Below are 13,129 nucleotides of genomic sequence, written 5' to 3' on the forward strand. Positions count from 1 at the left end.
CTTAAATAGTCCTATTTCAGAAAAAGAAAGAGAACAAGCTATTAATCAACTCCCTAAGAAAAAGTCCCCAGGACCAGATGGATTTACATGTGAATTCTACCAAACATTTAAAGAACAATTAGCCCCAATGCTTTATAAACTATTTGAAAAAATAGGGAATGAAGGAGTCCTACCAAATTCCTTTTATGACACAGATACCTAAACCAGGTAGGTTGAAAACAGAGAAAGAAAATTATAGACCAATCTCCCTAAGCATCCCTATTGATGCTGAAATCTTAAATAAAATATTAGCAAAAAGACTACAGAAAATCATCCCAGGATAATATACCACGACCAAGTAGATTTATACCAGGAATGCAGGGCTGGTTCAATATTAGGAAAACTATGAGTATAATTGACCATATCAATAACCAAATTAACAAAAACCTTATGATCATCTCAATAGATGCAGAAAAAGCATTTGATAAAATCCAACATCCATTACTTTAAAAACACTTGAGAGTATAGGAATGAATGGACTTTTCCTTAAAATAATCAATACTATCAATAATTATCATATGTAATGGGGATAAACTGGAACCATTCCCAATAAGATTAGGAGTGAAATTAGATTGCCCACTATCACCATTACAATTCAACACTGTATTAGAAATGCTGGCTTTGGCAATAAGAGTCGAGAAAGAGATTAAAGGAATTAGAGTAGGTAATGAGAAAACCAAATTATCATTCTTTGCTGATGATATGATGGTATACTTAGAGAACCCCAGAGACTCTACTAAAAAATTATTAGAAATATTCCACATCTTTAGCAAAGTTGCAGGATATAAAATAAACCCATATAAGTCATCAGCATCCTTATATATCACTAACAAAAACCCAACAGTTAGAGGTACAAAGAGAAATTCCATTTAAAGTAACTACCATATATATGAATGTTATGGAATATTATTGTTCTGTAAGAAATGACCAGCAGGATGAATACAGAGAGGTTTGGAGAGACATTACATGAACTGATGCTGAGTGAAATGAGCAGAACTAGGAGATCATTATACCCTTCAACAACAATATTGTATGAGGAGGTGTTCTGATGGAAGTGGATATCTTTGATAAAGAAAAGATCTAATTCAGTTCCAATTGATCAATGATGGACAGAATCAGCTACACCCAGAGAAGGAACACTGGGAAATGAGTATAAACTGTTTGCATTTTTGTTTTTCTTCCCAGGTTATTTTTACCTTCTGAATCCAATTCTTCTTATACAACAAGAGAACTGTTTGGTTCTGCACACATATATTGTATCTAGGATATATTATAACATATTTAACATGTATAAGACTGCCTGCCATCTAGGGGAGGAGGTGGAAGGAGGGAAGGGAAAAATCAGAACAGAAGTGAGTACAAGGGATAATGTTGTAAAAAAAATTACCCATGCATATATTCTGTCAATAAAAAGTTATAATAAAAAAAAATAAAAACAAAATTTTGGTATGATGTCTCATCATTGTCATTTTCTTGGGTGAAATTATTGTGTCTATAATTTGCTGTTTCACCCAATAATTCTTTAAGATGAGATTATTTAGTACCTTAAGATTATATGGTACCTTGGATATATAAAGATAAAAAGGGAAAAAAATAAAGTAACTATTGATAGTATAAAATATTTGGGAATCTATCTGCCAAGGGAAAATCAGGAACTATATGAGCAAAACTACAAAACACTTTCCACACAAATAAAGTCAGATCTAACCAATTGGAAAAATATTAAATGCTCTTGGATAGGGTGAGCAAATGTAATAAAGATGACAATACTACCTAAACTAATCTATTTATTTAGCACTACACCAATCAGACTCCCAAGAAACTATTTTAATGACCTAGAAAAAATAACAACAAAGTTCATATGGAAAAACAAAAGGTCAAGAATTTCAAGGGGACTAAAAAAAAAATCAAATGAAGGTGGCTTAGCTGTACCAGATTTAAAATTATGTTATAAAGCAGTGGTTACCAAAACCATTTGGTATTGGCTAAGAAATAGACTAGTTGATCAGTGCAATAGGTTAAGTTCAAAGGACATAACTTTAATAATTTAGTGTTTGACAAACCCAAAGAAAGACCCCAGCTTTGGGGATAAGAATTCACTGTTTGACAAAAACTGCTGGGAAAATTGGAAATTAGTATGGCAGAAACTAAGCATTGACCCACACTTAACACTACACCAAGATAAGGTCAAAATGGGTTCATGATCTAGGCATAAAGAATGAGATTATAAATAAATTAAAAGAACATAGGATAGTTTACCTCTCAGACCTGTGGAGGAGGAAAGAATTTGTGACCAAAGAAGAACTAGAGATCATTATTGATCACAAAATAGAAAATTTTGATTATATCAAATTGAAAAGCTTTTGTACAAACAAAATTAATGCAGACAAGATTAGAAGGGAAGCAATAAACTGGGAAAACATTTTTACAATCAAAGGCTCTGATAAAGACCTTATTTCCAAAACATATAGAGAATTGACTCTAATTTATAAGAAATCAAGCCATTCTCTAATTGATAAATGGTCAAAGGATATGGACAGACAATTCTCAGATGAAGAAATTGAAATTATTTCTAGACATATGAAAAGATGCTCCAAGTCATTATTAATCAGAGAAATGCAAATTAAGACAACTCTGAGATACTACTACATACCTGTCAAATTGGCTAGAATGACAGGGAAAGATAATGCAGAATGCTGGAGGGGATGTGGGAAAACCAGGACACTGATACATTACTGGTGGAACTATGAACACATCCAGCTATTCTAGAGAGCGATTTGGAACTACGCTCAAAAATTTATCAAACTGTGCATACCCTTTGATCCAGCAGTGTTACTACTAGGCTTATATCCCAAAGAGATCTTAAAGAAGGGAAAGGGACCCGTAAGTGCAAAAATGTTTGTGGCAGCCCTCTTTGTAGTGGCCAGAAACTGGAAACTGAGTGGATGCCTCTCAATTGGAGAATGGCTGAATAAATTGTGGTATATGAATGTTATGGAATATAGTTCTGTAAGAAATGACCAGGAGGATGATTTTAGAAAGGCCTGGAGAGATTTACATGAACTGATGCTGAGTGAAATGAGCAGGACCAGGGAATCATTATATACTTCAACAACAACACTATATGATGATCAATTCTGATGGATGTGACCCTCTTCAACAATGAGATGAAACAAATCAGCTCTAATAGAACAGTAATGAATTGAACCAGCTACACCCAGCGAAAGAACTCTGGAAGATGACTATGAACCACTACATAGAATTCCCAATCCCTCTATTTTTGTCCGCCGGCATTTTTGATTTCCTTCACAGGTTAATTGTACACTATTTCAAAGTCCGGTTCTTTTTATACAGCAAAATAACTGTTTGGACATGTATACATATATTGTATTTAACATATACTTTAACATACTTAACATGTATTGGTCCACCTGCCGTCTGGGGGAGGGAATGGGGGGAAGGAGAGGAAAAATTGGAACAAAAGGTTTTGCAACTGTCAATGCTGAAAAACTACCCATGCATGTATCTTGTAAATAAAAGCTATAATTTTTTTAAAAAAGAATTTATAAGAAGATAATTTGAACTCGAGTCCCTTGGCTCTAGAACTCTAATATTCTTTCCACAGTATTATGCTTCCTCCTTATACTCCTAAAGCACAGATTTAAGCATATTACTCTCCTACTCAGAAATCTTCAATGACTTTCTATTGAGTCAATATTATATATATCATGTCATAAAATGTATTATATTCTACATTATATATAGAACATACTATAATATATCCATCCTGGCAATGAAAAAAAGTCATCAAATCTTATTAACATGTTCTTTTCCTGGTTTTTTTTTTTTTTTTTGGTACTTTTGCTTCCTGTTGAAATCAGATTTCATCATATCAGAATTCTGAAATGCATATACTTTCTTTTTTTTTTAATTATAGTAACTTTTTATTGACAGAACCCATGCCAGGGTAATTTTTTACAGCATTATCCTTTGCACTCCTGTTCCGATTTTTCCCTCCCACCCTCCCCACCCTCCCCTAGATGGCAAGCAGTCCTATATATGTTGAATATGTCGTAGTATATCCTAGATACATGTATGTGTGTAGATCCAAACAGTTTTCTTGTTGCACAGGGAGAATTGGATTCAGAAGGTAAAAATAACCCGGGAAGAAAAACAAAAATGCAAGCAGTTTACATTCATTTCCCAGTGTTCTTTCTTTGGGTGTAGCTGCTTCTGTCCTTCATTGATCAATTGAAACTGAATTAGGTCTCTTTGTCAAAGAAATCCACTTCCATCAGATTACATCTTCATACAGTATCATTATTGACGTATATAATGATCTCTTGGTTCTGCTCATTTCACTTAGCATCAGTTCGTGTAAGTCTCTCCAGGCCTTTCTGAAATCATCCTGTTGGTCATTTCTTACAGAACAGTAATATTCCATAACATTCATATACCACAATTTACCCAACCATTCTTCAATTGATGGACATCCATTCATTTTCCAGTTTCTAGCCACTACAAACAGGGCTGCCACAAACATTTTGGCACATACTGGTCCCTTTCCCTTCTTTAGTATCTCCTTGGGGTATAAGCCCAGTAGAAACATTGCTGGATCAAAGGGTATGTACAGTTTGATAACTTTTTGGGTATAATTCCAGATATGCATATACTTTCTACACCATCCAATAATGACTAAGCATGGATCCAGCCAACTAAATCAGGAGAAGATTTTGAGCCTCTATATCTGTAATTATAAAATTCTTTTTTTTTTCTTTTTTATTTAATAGCCTTTTATTTACAGGATATATACATGGGTAACTTTACAGGATTAACAATTGCCAAACCTCTTGTTCCAATTTTTCACCTCTTACCCCCCACCCCTCCCTAGATGGCAGGATGACCAGTAGATGTTAAATATATTAAAATATAACTTAGATACACAATAAGTATACATGACCAAAACATTATTTTGCTGTACAAAAAGAATCAGACTCTGAATTATTGTACAATTAGCTTGTGAAGGAAATCAAAAATGCATGTGTGCATAAATATAGGGATTGGGAATTCAATGTAATGGTTTTTAGTCATCTCCCAGAGTTCTTTTTCTGGGCATAGCTAATTCAGTTCATTACTGCTCCATTGGAAATGATTTGGTTGATCTCGTTGCTGAGGATGGCCTGATCCATCAGAACTGGTCATCATCTAGTATTGTTGTTGAAGTATAAGATCTCCTGGTCCTGCTCATTTCACTCAGCATCAGTTCGTGTAAGTCTCTCCAGGCCTTTCTGAAATCATCCTGTTGGTCATTTCTTACAGAACAGTAATATTCCATAATTTTCATATACCACAATTTATTCAGCCATTCTCCAATTGATGGACATCCATTCATTTTCCAGTTTCTAGCCACTACAAACAGGGCTGCCACAAACATTTTGGCACATACTGGTCCCTTTCCCTTCTTTAGTATTTCCTTGGGGTATAAGCCCAGTAGAAACATTGCTGGATCAAAGGGTATGTACAGTTTGATAACTTTTTGGGTATAATTCCAGATATGCATATACTTTCTACACCATCCAATAATGACTAAGCATGGATCCAGCCAACTAAATCAGGAGAAGATTTTGAGCCTCTATATCTGTAATTTATAAAATTCATAGGCAGCAAATCCTCCGAAACCTGACCAGGGGTCATGTTTTATCTGAACTTTGAACCTTCTCCAGAGTGTATCTGCACAGGGGTCTGCATGAAAATCAACTCTGAATTGAATTGTAATGAATTGAATTTCAATAGATTTTCTGTCTAAATGACAGAGGAATCATCCCCTAGCATTACCAAGGGGATAATCCAACTCCAGGGAGAAAGGGAAGTAGGGTTCCCTTCAACACTGACACAGGTGGTTGAACTTGAACTTGATTTTAAAATATAGAGATAGATTAATAGATCAAGGTGTTTTTTTAACATAATTTGTTTCATTGGTAATCTCTATGTTTTATATTACACATTTAATAACATTTTGAGAGGGTACATAGACTTTACCAGAATTGCCAAAAGGGTCCATGGCCCACAAAAAACGCTAAGAAACTCTGAACAAGATAATCCTTAAGTTCTTTTCTCCTCTAATTTTGTTTCCAAAGTCTCTTATAGTTCAGTTCAACTAAATTATATATATATATATACACACATATATATGTATATATACATCTATACATACATAGATATAGATCGATGGATAGATATAAAGTGCCTATTATGTACAAAGTCTTGTGAAGAGGATAGGGAACAGTTCCAAATATTTTTTCCTAGATGGTACAGTGGATCTGGGGTGTAGTTTTCTTTGTTATTGTTGTTTGCTTGTTTTGCTTTTTGGGAGATAATCAAGGTTAAGTGACTTTCCTACAGTCACCAAGCTAGTAAGTATCTTAGGGCAGATTCATACCGTAGACCTCCGGATTCCAGGAGCGGGTACTCTTCTCAGCGGGCAATCTATCTGCTCCCACATCTGAATTTAAATTATGGGCAAGTCATTTAAACTCTGCCTCCATTTCCTCATCTGTAAAATGGGATTAATATTGGCACTCGGCTCGCAAAGTGCTCCCCAGACCTTGAAAAGTTATATAAATGCTACTTTTATGGCTGTTGTTCTAACTATTGGCTTAGGACAAGCATAAAGAAAAATATAAGAGAGAAGCAAGCAAATTTCAGTTCTTCCACTCCCTATCCTACGTTCTAAATTCTTTCACCACTTGGACATTCTCTGACCCCTGTAGGTTGCAGTTTCAGATCTAACACCACCTAGCTAGGTAACTCAGGGAAGGTAGAGCCAGGCTCTGAATCTCGTTTTCTCCGCGCGTGGGAGGAGACGGCTGGGCAGGATCGAACCACGTGTGAGGGCCCTCCCAGCTGTGACGCTCTCTTAAGTGGGAGTGGGATCCGGCTTTCGTTCGCAGCTACTCTGAGGATTACGGCAGCGGGGCCGGGAGCAGGGACCAGGGAGCCTCGTTGAATCAGCAGCCGCTGCTCTCACTGGCAGCAGAGCATCCCCAGTTCTGCGCCCGGCTAGAGTAGCTTTCCCACAGCTCACAGACACCAGCCGCGCACCATGGCCAAGGAAGGCGCGGAGAAAGCGGAGGAGACCGAGCAGATGATCGCCAAGGAGGGCGGGCCCGAGGCGGCCCAGGGCGGAGGCGGCGGAGGCGGCAGCCCTCGGGCCGCGGACACCAAGGAGATGCGTGCAGTGCTGCTGGCCGGCTTCGGCGGGCTCAGCAAGCTGAGGGTTAGCCGGAGGCCCATGCCGGAGCCCCAGGAGGCCGAGCTCAAGATCCGCGTCAAAGCCTGGTCCAGTATCACCTCTCTCCTTTCCCTCCTCCCAATTCCCGGACCCTTCCCCAACCAACCCTAGCCAATCTGATCTGGTTGTAGTTGTGTCCGTGGGAAAGGGTGTGTGTGTGTGTGTGTGTGTGTATTTTCGCGTGTATCTGGGTGTGGGTGGAAGAGTTTTGTGTGAGTGTGTATGTATGTGTGCATGCATACGCGCGCGCGCTTTTGCGTGTGTCTGGGTGTGGGTAGGAGAGTTTTGTGTGAGTGTTTGTGTGTGCGTGTGTATGCGTAAACGCGCGATCGCGTTCGAGAGAGACACAGGAAGAAACACTAACACAGAAGAGAAAAAGGTGTGTGTGTGTGTTTGGGGAAGTGTGCACACAAAATCTTTATTACTCTGAAAACAACTCCAGCACCTGATCTTCGTCTCCATCTGCCTCCTCCACTCCCCAATCCCCCACCCCCGCTGCCCTGCTCACAGGCAAGACCCTCCCTATTCTGATGCCAGAAAGTGTATAAGAGAAGGTACTGGGAGGATTGGTGACACCTGGGGAAATAAATGCTCGCTCAGAAGTGTCCTTGGTACCATAGCCTTCTAATAGACTGGGAAAAGATTGAGTTCTGAGTTGAGAACCATAGAATCTTGTTTCAAATCCTGTTTCTGTCATTGGTCCTGTGAAAGTTCCTTCCCCTTCCCCTGCTATAAAACAGGAATAATAAAAGTCACCCAAGGCTGAATGGAAGCTACAGGAAATTAGAGATGGGAGTATGAATTTTGTTAAAGTGGTAGGTACTTGAGAGCTGTTGTGATTCTGGGGAGAATATTTAGAAGGGTTTGAAGGGATGCTCTGTGATGAACTACTGCCAAGGTCCAGCCTAAACGAAAAGGAGCCTGGCTTGATTGTGTGCGTATGATGCGATGTTAGGGGAAGGGAAGAGAGGGAGTGGTACCAATTTGTTTTTCCCCTGTATTATTCCTGTTTCTTTCTTAGTGTGACCATAGCTGCAATGGGCTTGGTGTCGTGCAGTATATAGAGCAGTGAGTGGTCTTGGAGTCACAAGACCAAGATTGAGCTCCCCAGGTCTCCAAGTGATTTTAAGCAATTCCTCTTTTGAACCTCAGTTTCTTCCTCTGAAATTTCTGAGTGCTTGTTTCAGATGCGACTGACAAACATTAAAGCATTCTGGAAATGGGAGTTGCATTCTTACTTGTATGGAAACCTGCATCCCAGCCGCCCTTGGAGGCTTCAGCCTAAGGGCCTGACTGCTGACTTGCTCTCCCACCTCAGTCCTTCTCCTTTAGCCACTCCCTAGAGCAGAAAATTTGAAAAAAGGGTGAAAGGTTCTCTTTTTAGGGGTTGAATTCTGTCTTCATTTTGTTTTAACATTATATGTTATAATTATTCAAATGATTAATCCTTTCCCCCTACTTTTATCTCTTTTGAACCAAATTTTGAACCTTAATTTTTCAGTTTCAAAAAATGCATTTTCAACAAAAATTTATTAAATATTTACTCCTTACTAAGCCTCTGTTCTCACTGTAAATGAACAAAATTAGTTATCCCAGCCCCTTCCTAATTAAAGCCTGTGTTGGCCCTGTAGAAAAGGGAGAAGGTTTGGAATAGAAGACCAAATCAAACTGACCAATTTCCTGAGAAACTTTCTGATTAATTCATTGCAGTTTCACCTGAATCGGCTTCCTTTAATAGGCAGTGAGTGATATATGGAGTAGAGCATGTTGGTCTTGGAGTCCTGACTCTGACACTAATTTGCTGGATCATCTTGGACAAGTCATTTTCCTGAGCCTCCTTTTTCTTATCTATAAAATGGGAATTATAATACATGCACTAATGTAGGGGAAGAAAGCATTAGATTTAAAGGTGGTCAGACATAACTTAAAATCCCAGCTCTGCCATTTAACCCCTAATTGACCTTAGAGGAATCACAAAACAGACACAAATGGGAAGGAGAAAAAAGGAAAGGGATGTACATGGGGTTCGGTTTTTCAAATCTTTAAAATGGGGCAGTTGGAGACCATGATCTTTAAAGTCCCTTTGGACTATAAAAGTGATTTCTCTTGGTTGCTGGGGAAGGAAAGTTGCTGGTGAAGTGAAGGTGGATCATCTCAAATTATAGGGATATCAGCTATATTAGCTTCACTGGAACTCTTATGAAGTAGATAGTAAGCCCAGGAAGATTGTGATGACCTTTCATCACACAATATTGGGACAGAGGTGAGAGTCTTCTAATTCAGAAATCTTTCCCCTGAACCGTCAGTCTTCTTGGGGTGATGATGTACTGAGCATCAGGTATTCTAGAATAGGAAATCATGTCTGTGGCACTGAGCCCGTAGGGGTTGGGAGAGAGGGAGGGGAGGGTTTCTTGTTTTCTAACTGAATAAATGCCAGAGCCCTCTGCACTAGCAGGAAAAGAGATGTCAAGATGAAGGACAAAAGATTGATTTTCAAAGCAGGATATATGAGCCTATACTTAGACCATACTATACAGACAGAATGAAATCCATTCTCTCTCTCTCTCTCTCTCTCTCCCTCTCTCTCTCTCTCTCTCTCTCTCTCTCTCTCTCTCTCTCTCTCTCTCTCTCTCTCTCTCTCTCCTCCCCTCTCTCTCTCTCTCTCTCTCTCTCTCTCTCTCTCTCTCTCTCTCTCTCTCTCTCTCTCTCTCTCCCCTCTTCCTTTCTCCTCCTTCCCTCCATCTCTTTATCCATTCCTTATTCTTCTCCCTCCCCCCTTTTTTCCTTATTTCCCTCCCCTCTTCTGTTCTCTCCCCCTCCTCTTTTCCCTTTCTCTCCCTCCTTTTCTTCCCTTCCTTCTTTCTCTTTCTCCTCCCTCCCCCTTTTCCTCTCCCCTCTCTTCTTTTCCCCTCTTCTGTTTCCCCTCTTCCCCTCAGTCTCTTTTCTCCCTTCTTCTTCTATCTGCCTTGTTCCCCTCTTTTTTTCTCTCTTTGTTCTTCCATCTTTCTCTCTCTCCATTTCCTCTCTCCCTTCACTTCTTTCTTCTTTTGTTCTCTCTTCCTCCCTTTCTCTCCTTCCTCCCTCTCTCTCTCCTTCCTCTCTCCAACCCCACATCCCTGTGTGTCCATCCCTCCTTTCCTCTCGCTCACTTTCTTTGTTGAATGTAAAAAAACACATATACACATACACACTCACTCAGAAAACACATTATTTACAGTCATCACAAGAGGTTATAAAACGGCTCATACCCAAGTGAATTGATTTTGGGGAACAAATGAGGACTAATTTGGGGTTTCTTTTGATGGTACTAATCTAGCCTTGACCAATTTTCCCTATGTTCTGCCCTAGGGATGACTCAGACTAGCTTTGGTGTCTTTAGTGTTCTCTTTATTCCCTTCCAACTTCCCTGACTTCTTCAAGTCTCAGCTAATATCTTTGCTGCAAGAAGCATTCCTGGGTCCCCCTTAATGCTACCTTCCCTCTCCAGTTATCTCTAAATTATCTTGAATCTAACTTCTTTGTACATAGATGCTGTGTCCTGCAATCGATGATGAGCTGCTTAAGGGCAGGGGCCATTTTAGCCTTTCTTGGCATCCCCAGCACTTAATAGTATCTGGCATACATGCAGACAATCTTGATAAATGTTTGTTGACTTGATTTTAATTTAAACCTTTTTCAACATCTGAGTATTCTCTCTTCTGACTGGGAATGCACTAGATTCCATCATAAATGATCAAAGATTCAGAATAACTCACTTTCATTCCAGGAGGGCTTAGATTCAATTTAACAGGTATTAAGGACTTCATGAGAGTAGGCTCTGGGCTAGATACCAAGCATACTAAGACCAAAAAAAAAAAAAAGACAATATTATAAGGGAACTCTTTTATTTTTTATTTTATTCAGGGAAGGGAGGTGAACAACAGACCCAATGTTAAATAAATTCAGCATATTCATATAAAGTAATTTGAGGAAGGGAGGTAGCTTTGAGATGAACACTGGGCTAGAAAGGTAAGTTGGAACCAAGGAATTTGTATTTTATCCTAGAAGCAAAGAATAAAATATATCATTCAAAGCCCAAATGGGCTTTGTAGCTTTTCTCTCACCAGCCCTGGGAGACAGAGATGCTAGTCTTCTCGTCATTTTACAAAAAATAAAACTGGGTTTCAGACACAATTTTCTGACGTGCACATTTAGGTCTCCTGACTCTAAGTATATTATCCTTCCTAATAAATCACTTTGCCTCTACATGGAGTCCTACCCCCAGCTTTTATATCATGATCATCTTTAGTCATGAGAACCAGTATATAAAGTAGGCCTTGCATAGCTGCGTGCCCAAACATCTGGTTTTTTTTTTTTTTTTTTTTTCTTGTTACAATGCTTTAAAGGGTCTAGCTTTGAAATGAACTTTATATTAAAGGTATGAAAAATGGTGTTTCTTTGCCCAGAGGGACTGACTGGAAAATAGGAAAGATAGCATGACACAATGGGGGTGGGGGGATTGGACTTGGAGAGAGGATGATCTGGGTTCAGGTTCTGCTTCTGTGGGGCCATGACAGATATTACCTCCCAATAATTCAGCAGCTCTCAAAGACCCAATTATAATCAAGTTAATTGGCACCATCAATTACATCTCAGATTTCTACCCATAATTTTTTAAATCAGAAAAGGTTAACAATTACTCATGTGTCTTTAGTGCTTTTAGTTATAAAAAGCTTTCCTCTCAACTCTCCTTTGAGGCAGATATTTCTAATGTTATCCACATTTTTCAAGGGAACAGAGGTTCTCGGAGATGAAAGTGATTTGACCTGGGTGATACAGCCAGTTAGAACAAGGATTTAAATGCAGAACTCCTGACTCCCAAGTCCAGTAAACTTTTACAAACACCTTACAAATAAATTATCTTTGTCTAGGATTTTGTCTATTACCGTAACATAAAAGGTAGCATTGGATCCTAATTATTGGTACAGATATAGAATCACATTTTTAAAAAGTTTTTCACCTGTTTTGTATTATGCCCCTCTTTGGCAATCTCCTAATACCTCTGAATTTCTTTTTAGAATGGTTTTTAAATGCATAAAATAAAACAGAAGTACAAAGGAACTCATATAATTGAGTTCACTATAATGTGAAATGCATTTTTAAAAAATTCACAGACCTCAGGTTTAGAAAGCCCTGTTTTAAATGGTGACTAATGAGCATCACGTGGTTGAAACTAATTCTTAGGGGCTCTATTATTTAAAAGTGAGCTTTTTGGTATTAAGTATAAGCAATGAGTCTTATACTACAAACGACATCAATCCTAATTGATTAGATCATTTGCTTTTCTCCTACTAGTTTTAGGTTGTTGTAAACATTAATTTGTTGATAATAAATCTAGAACTTACTAGCCAACAGCTGTTTTTTTTGGAATCTAGAGGTAGGATGATATGATACACCTGAAGAAAATATCAGATTGCTGATGTCTTTTTTTCCAGCATTCATTGGCCCTCCTAGAGACTAAGTAGGAAGGAAGTAAAATAGGAAGGAAGGAAGGAAGGGTGGATAGATAAAAGCTGAAAAAATGTTGGTAGATATATAGGACCTTGAATGTGGACCAGAAATTCGAAATTTTAGTCCTCAATAGCTAGAAATCAGTCTTTGAGAGAATCTGACTGTTAGAAATAATTTAAGATTATTGGGAACAAAATCTTGTTAAAGAAGTTAGGAATCAGGCTAGGGCCTCTCATTTTTCAGCCAAAGTGAGGTTGACTACAAAGCAATGAGGCTTTCATACAAACTATCTGGGAAGAAGATTCCTGG

The 13,129-nt window shown here is 38.5% G+C and overlaps 1 protein-coding gene across 1 annotated transcript in view; it reads left to right on the plus strand.

The window, feature by feature from the left end:
- The first annotated feature begins 6,967 nt into the window (after nt 1–6,967).
- VAT1L (vesicle amine transport 1 like) overlaps nt 6,968–13,129 on the plus strand; it is a 119,277-nt gene continuing 113,115 nt past the window's right edge. The window contains exon 1 of the mRNA XM_031950347.1: nt 6,968–7,377. Coding sequence (XP_031806207.1) covers nt 7,142–7,377 — 236 coding nt within the window. The 5' untranslated portion in view covers nt 6,968–7,141. The remainder of the gene's footprint in view (nt 7,378–13,129) is intronic.

The sequence above is a fragment of the Sarcophilus harrisii genome, chromosome 2, assembly GCF_902635505.1.
Source record: "Sarcophilus harrisii chromosome 2, mSarHar1.11, whole genome shotgun sequence".
NCBI classification, from domain to species: Eukaryota; Metazoa; Chordata; class Mammalia; order Dasyuromorphia; family Dasyuridae; genus Sarcophilus; species Sarcophilus harrisii.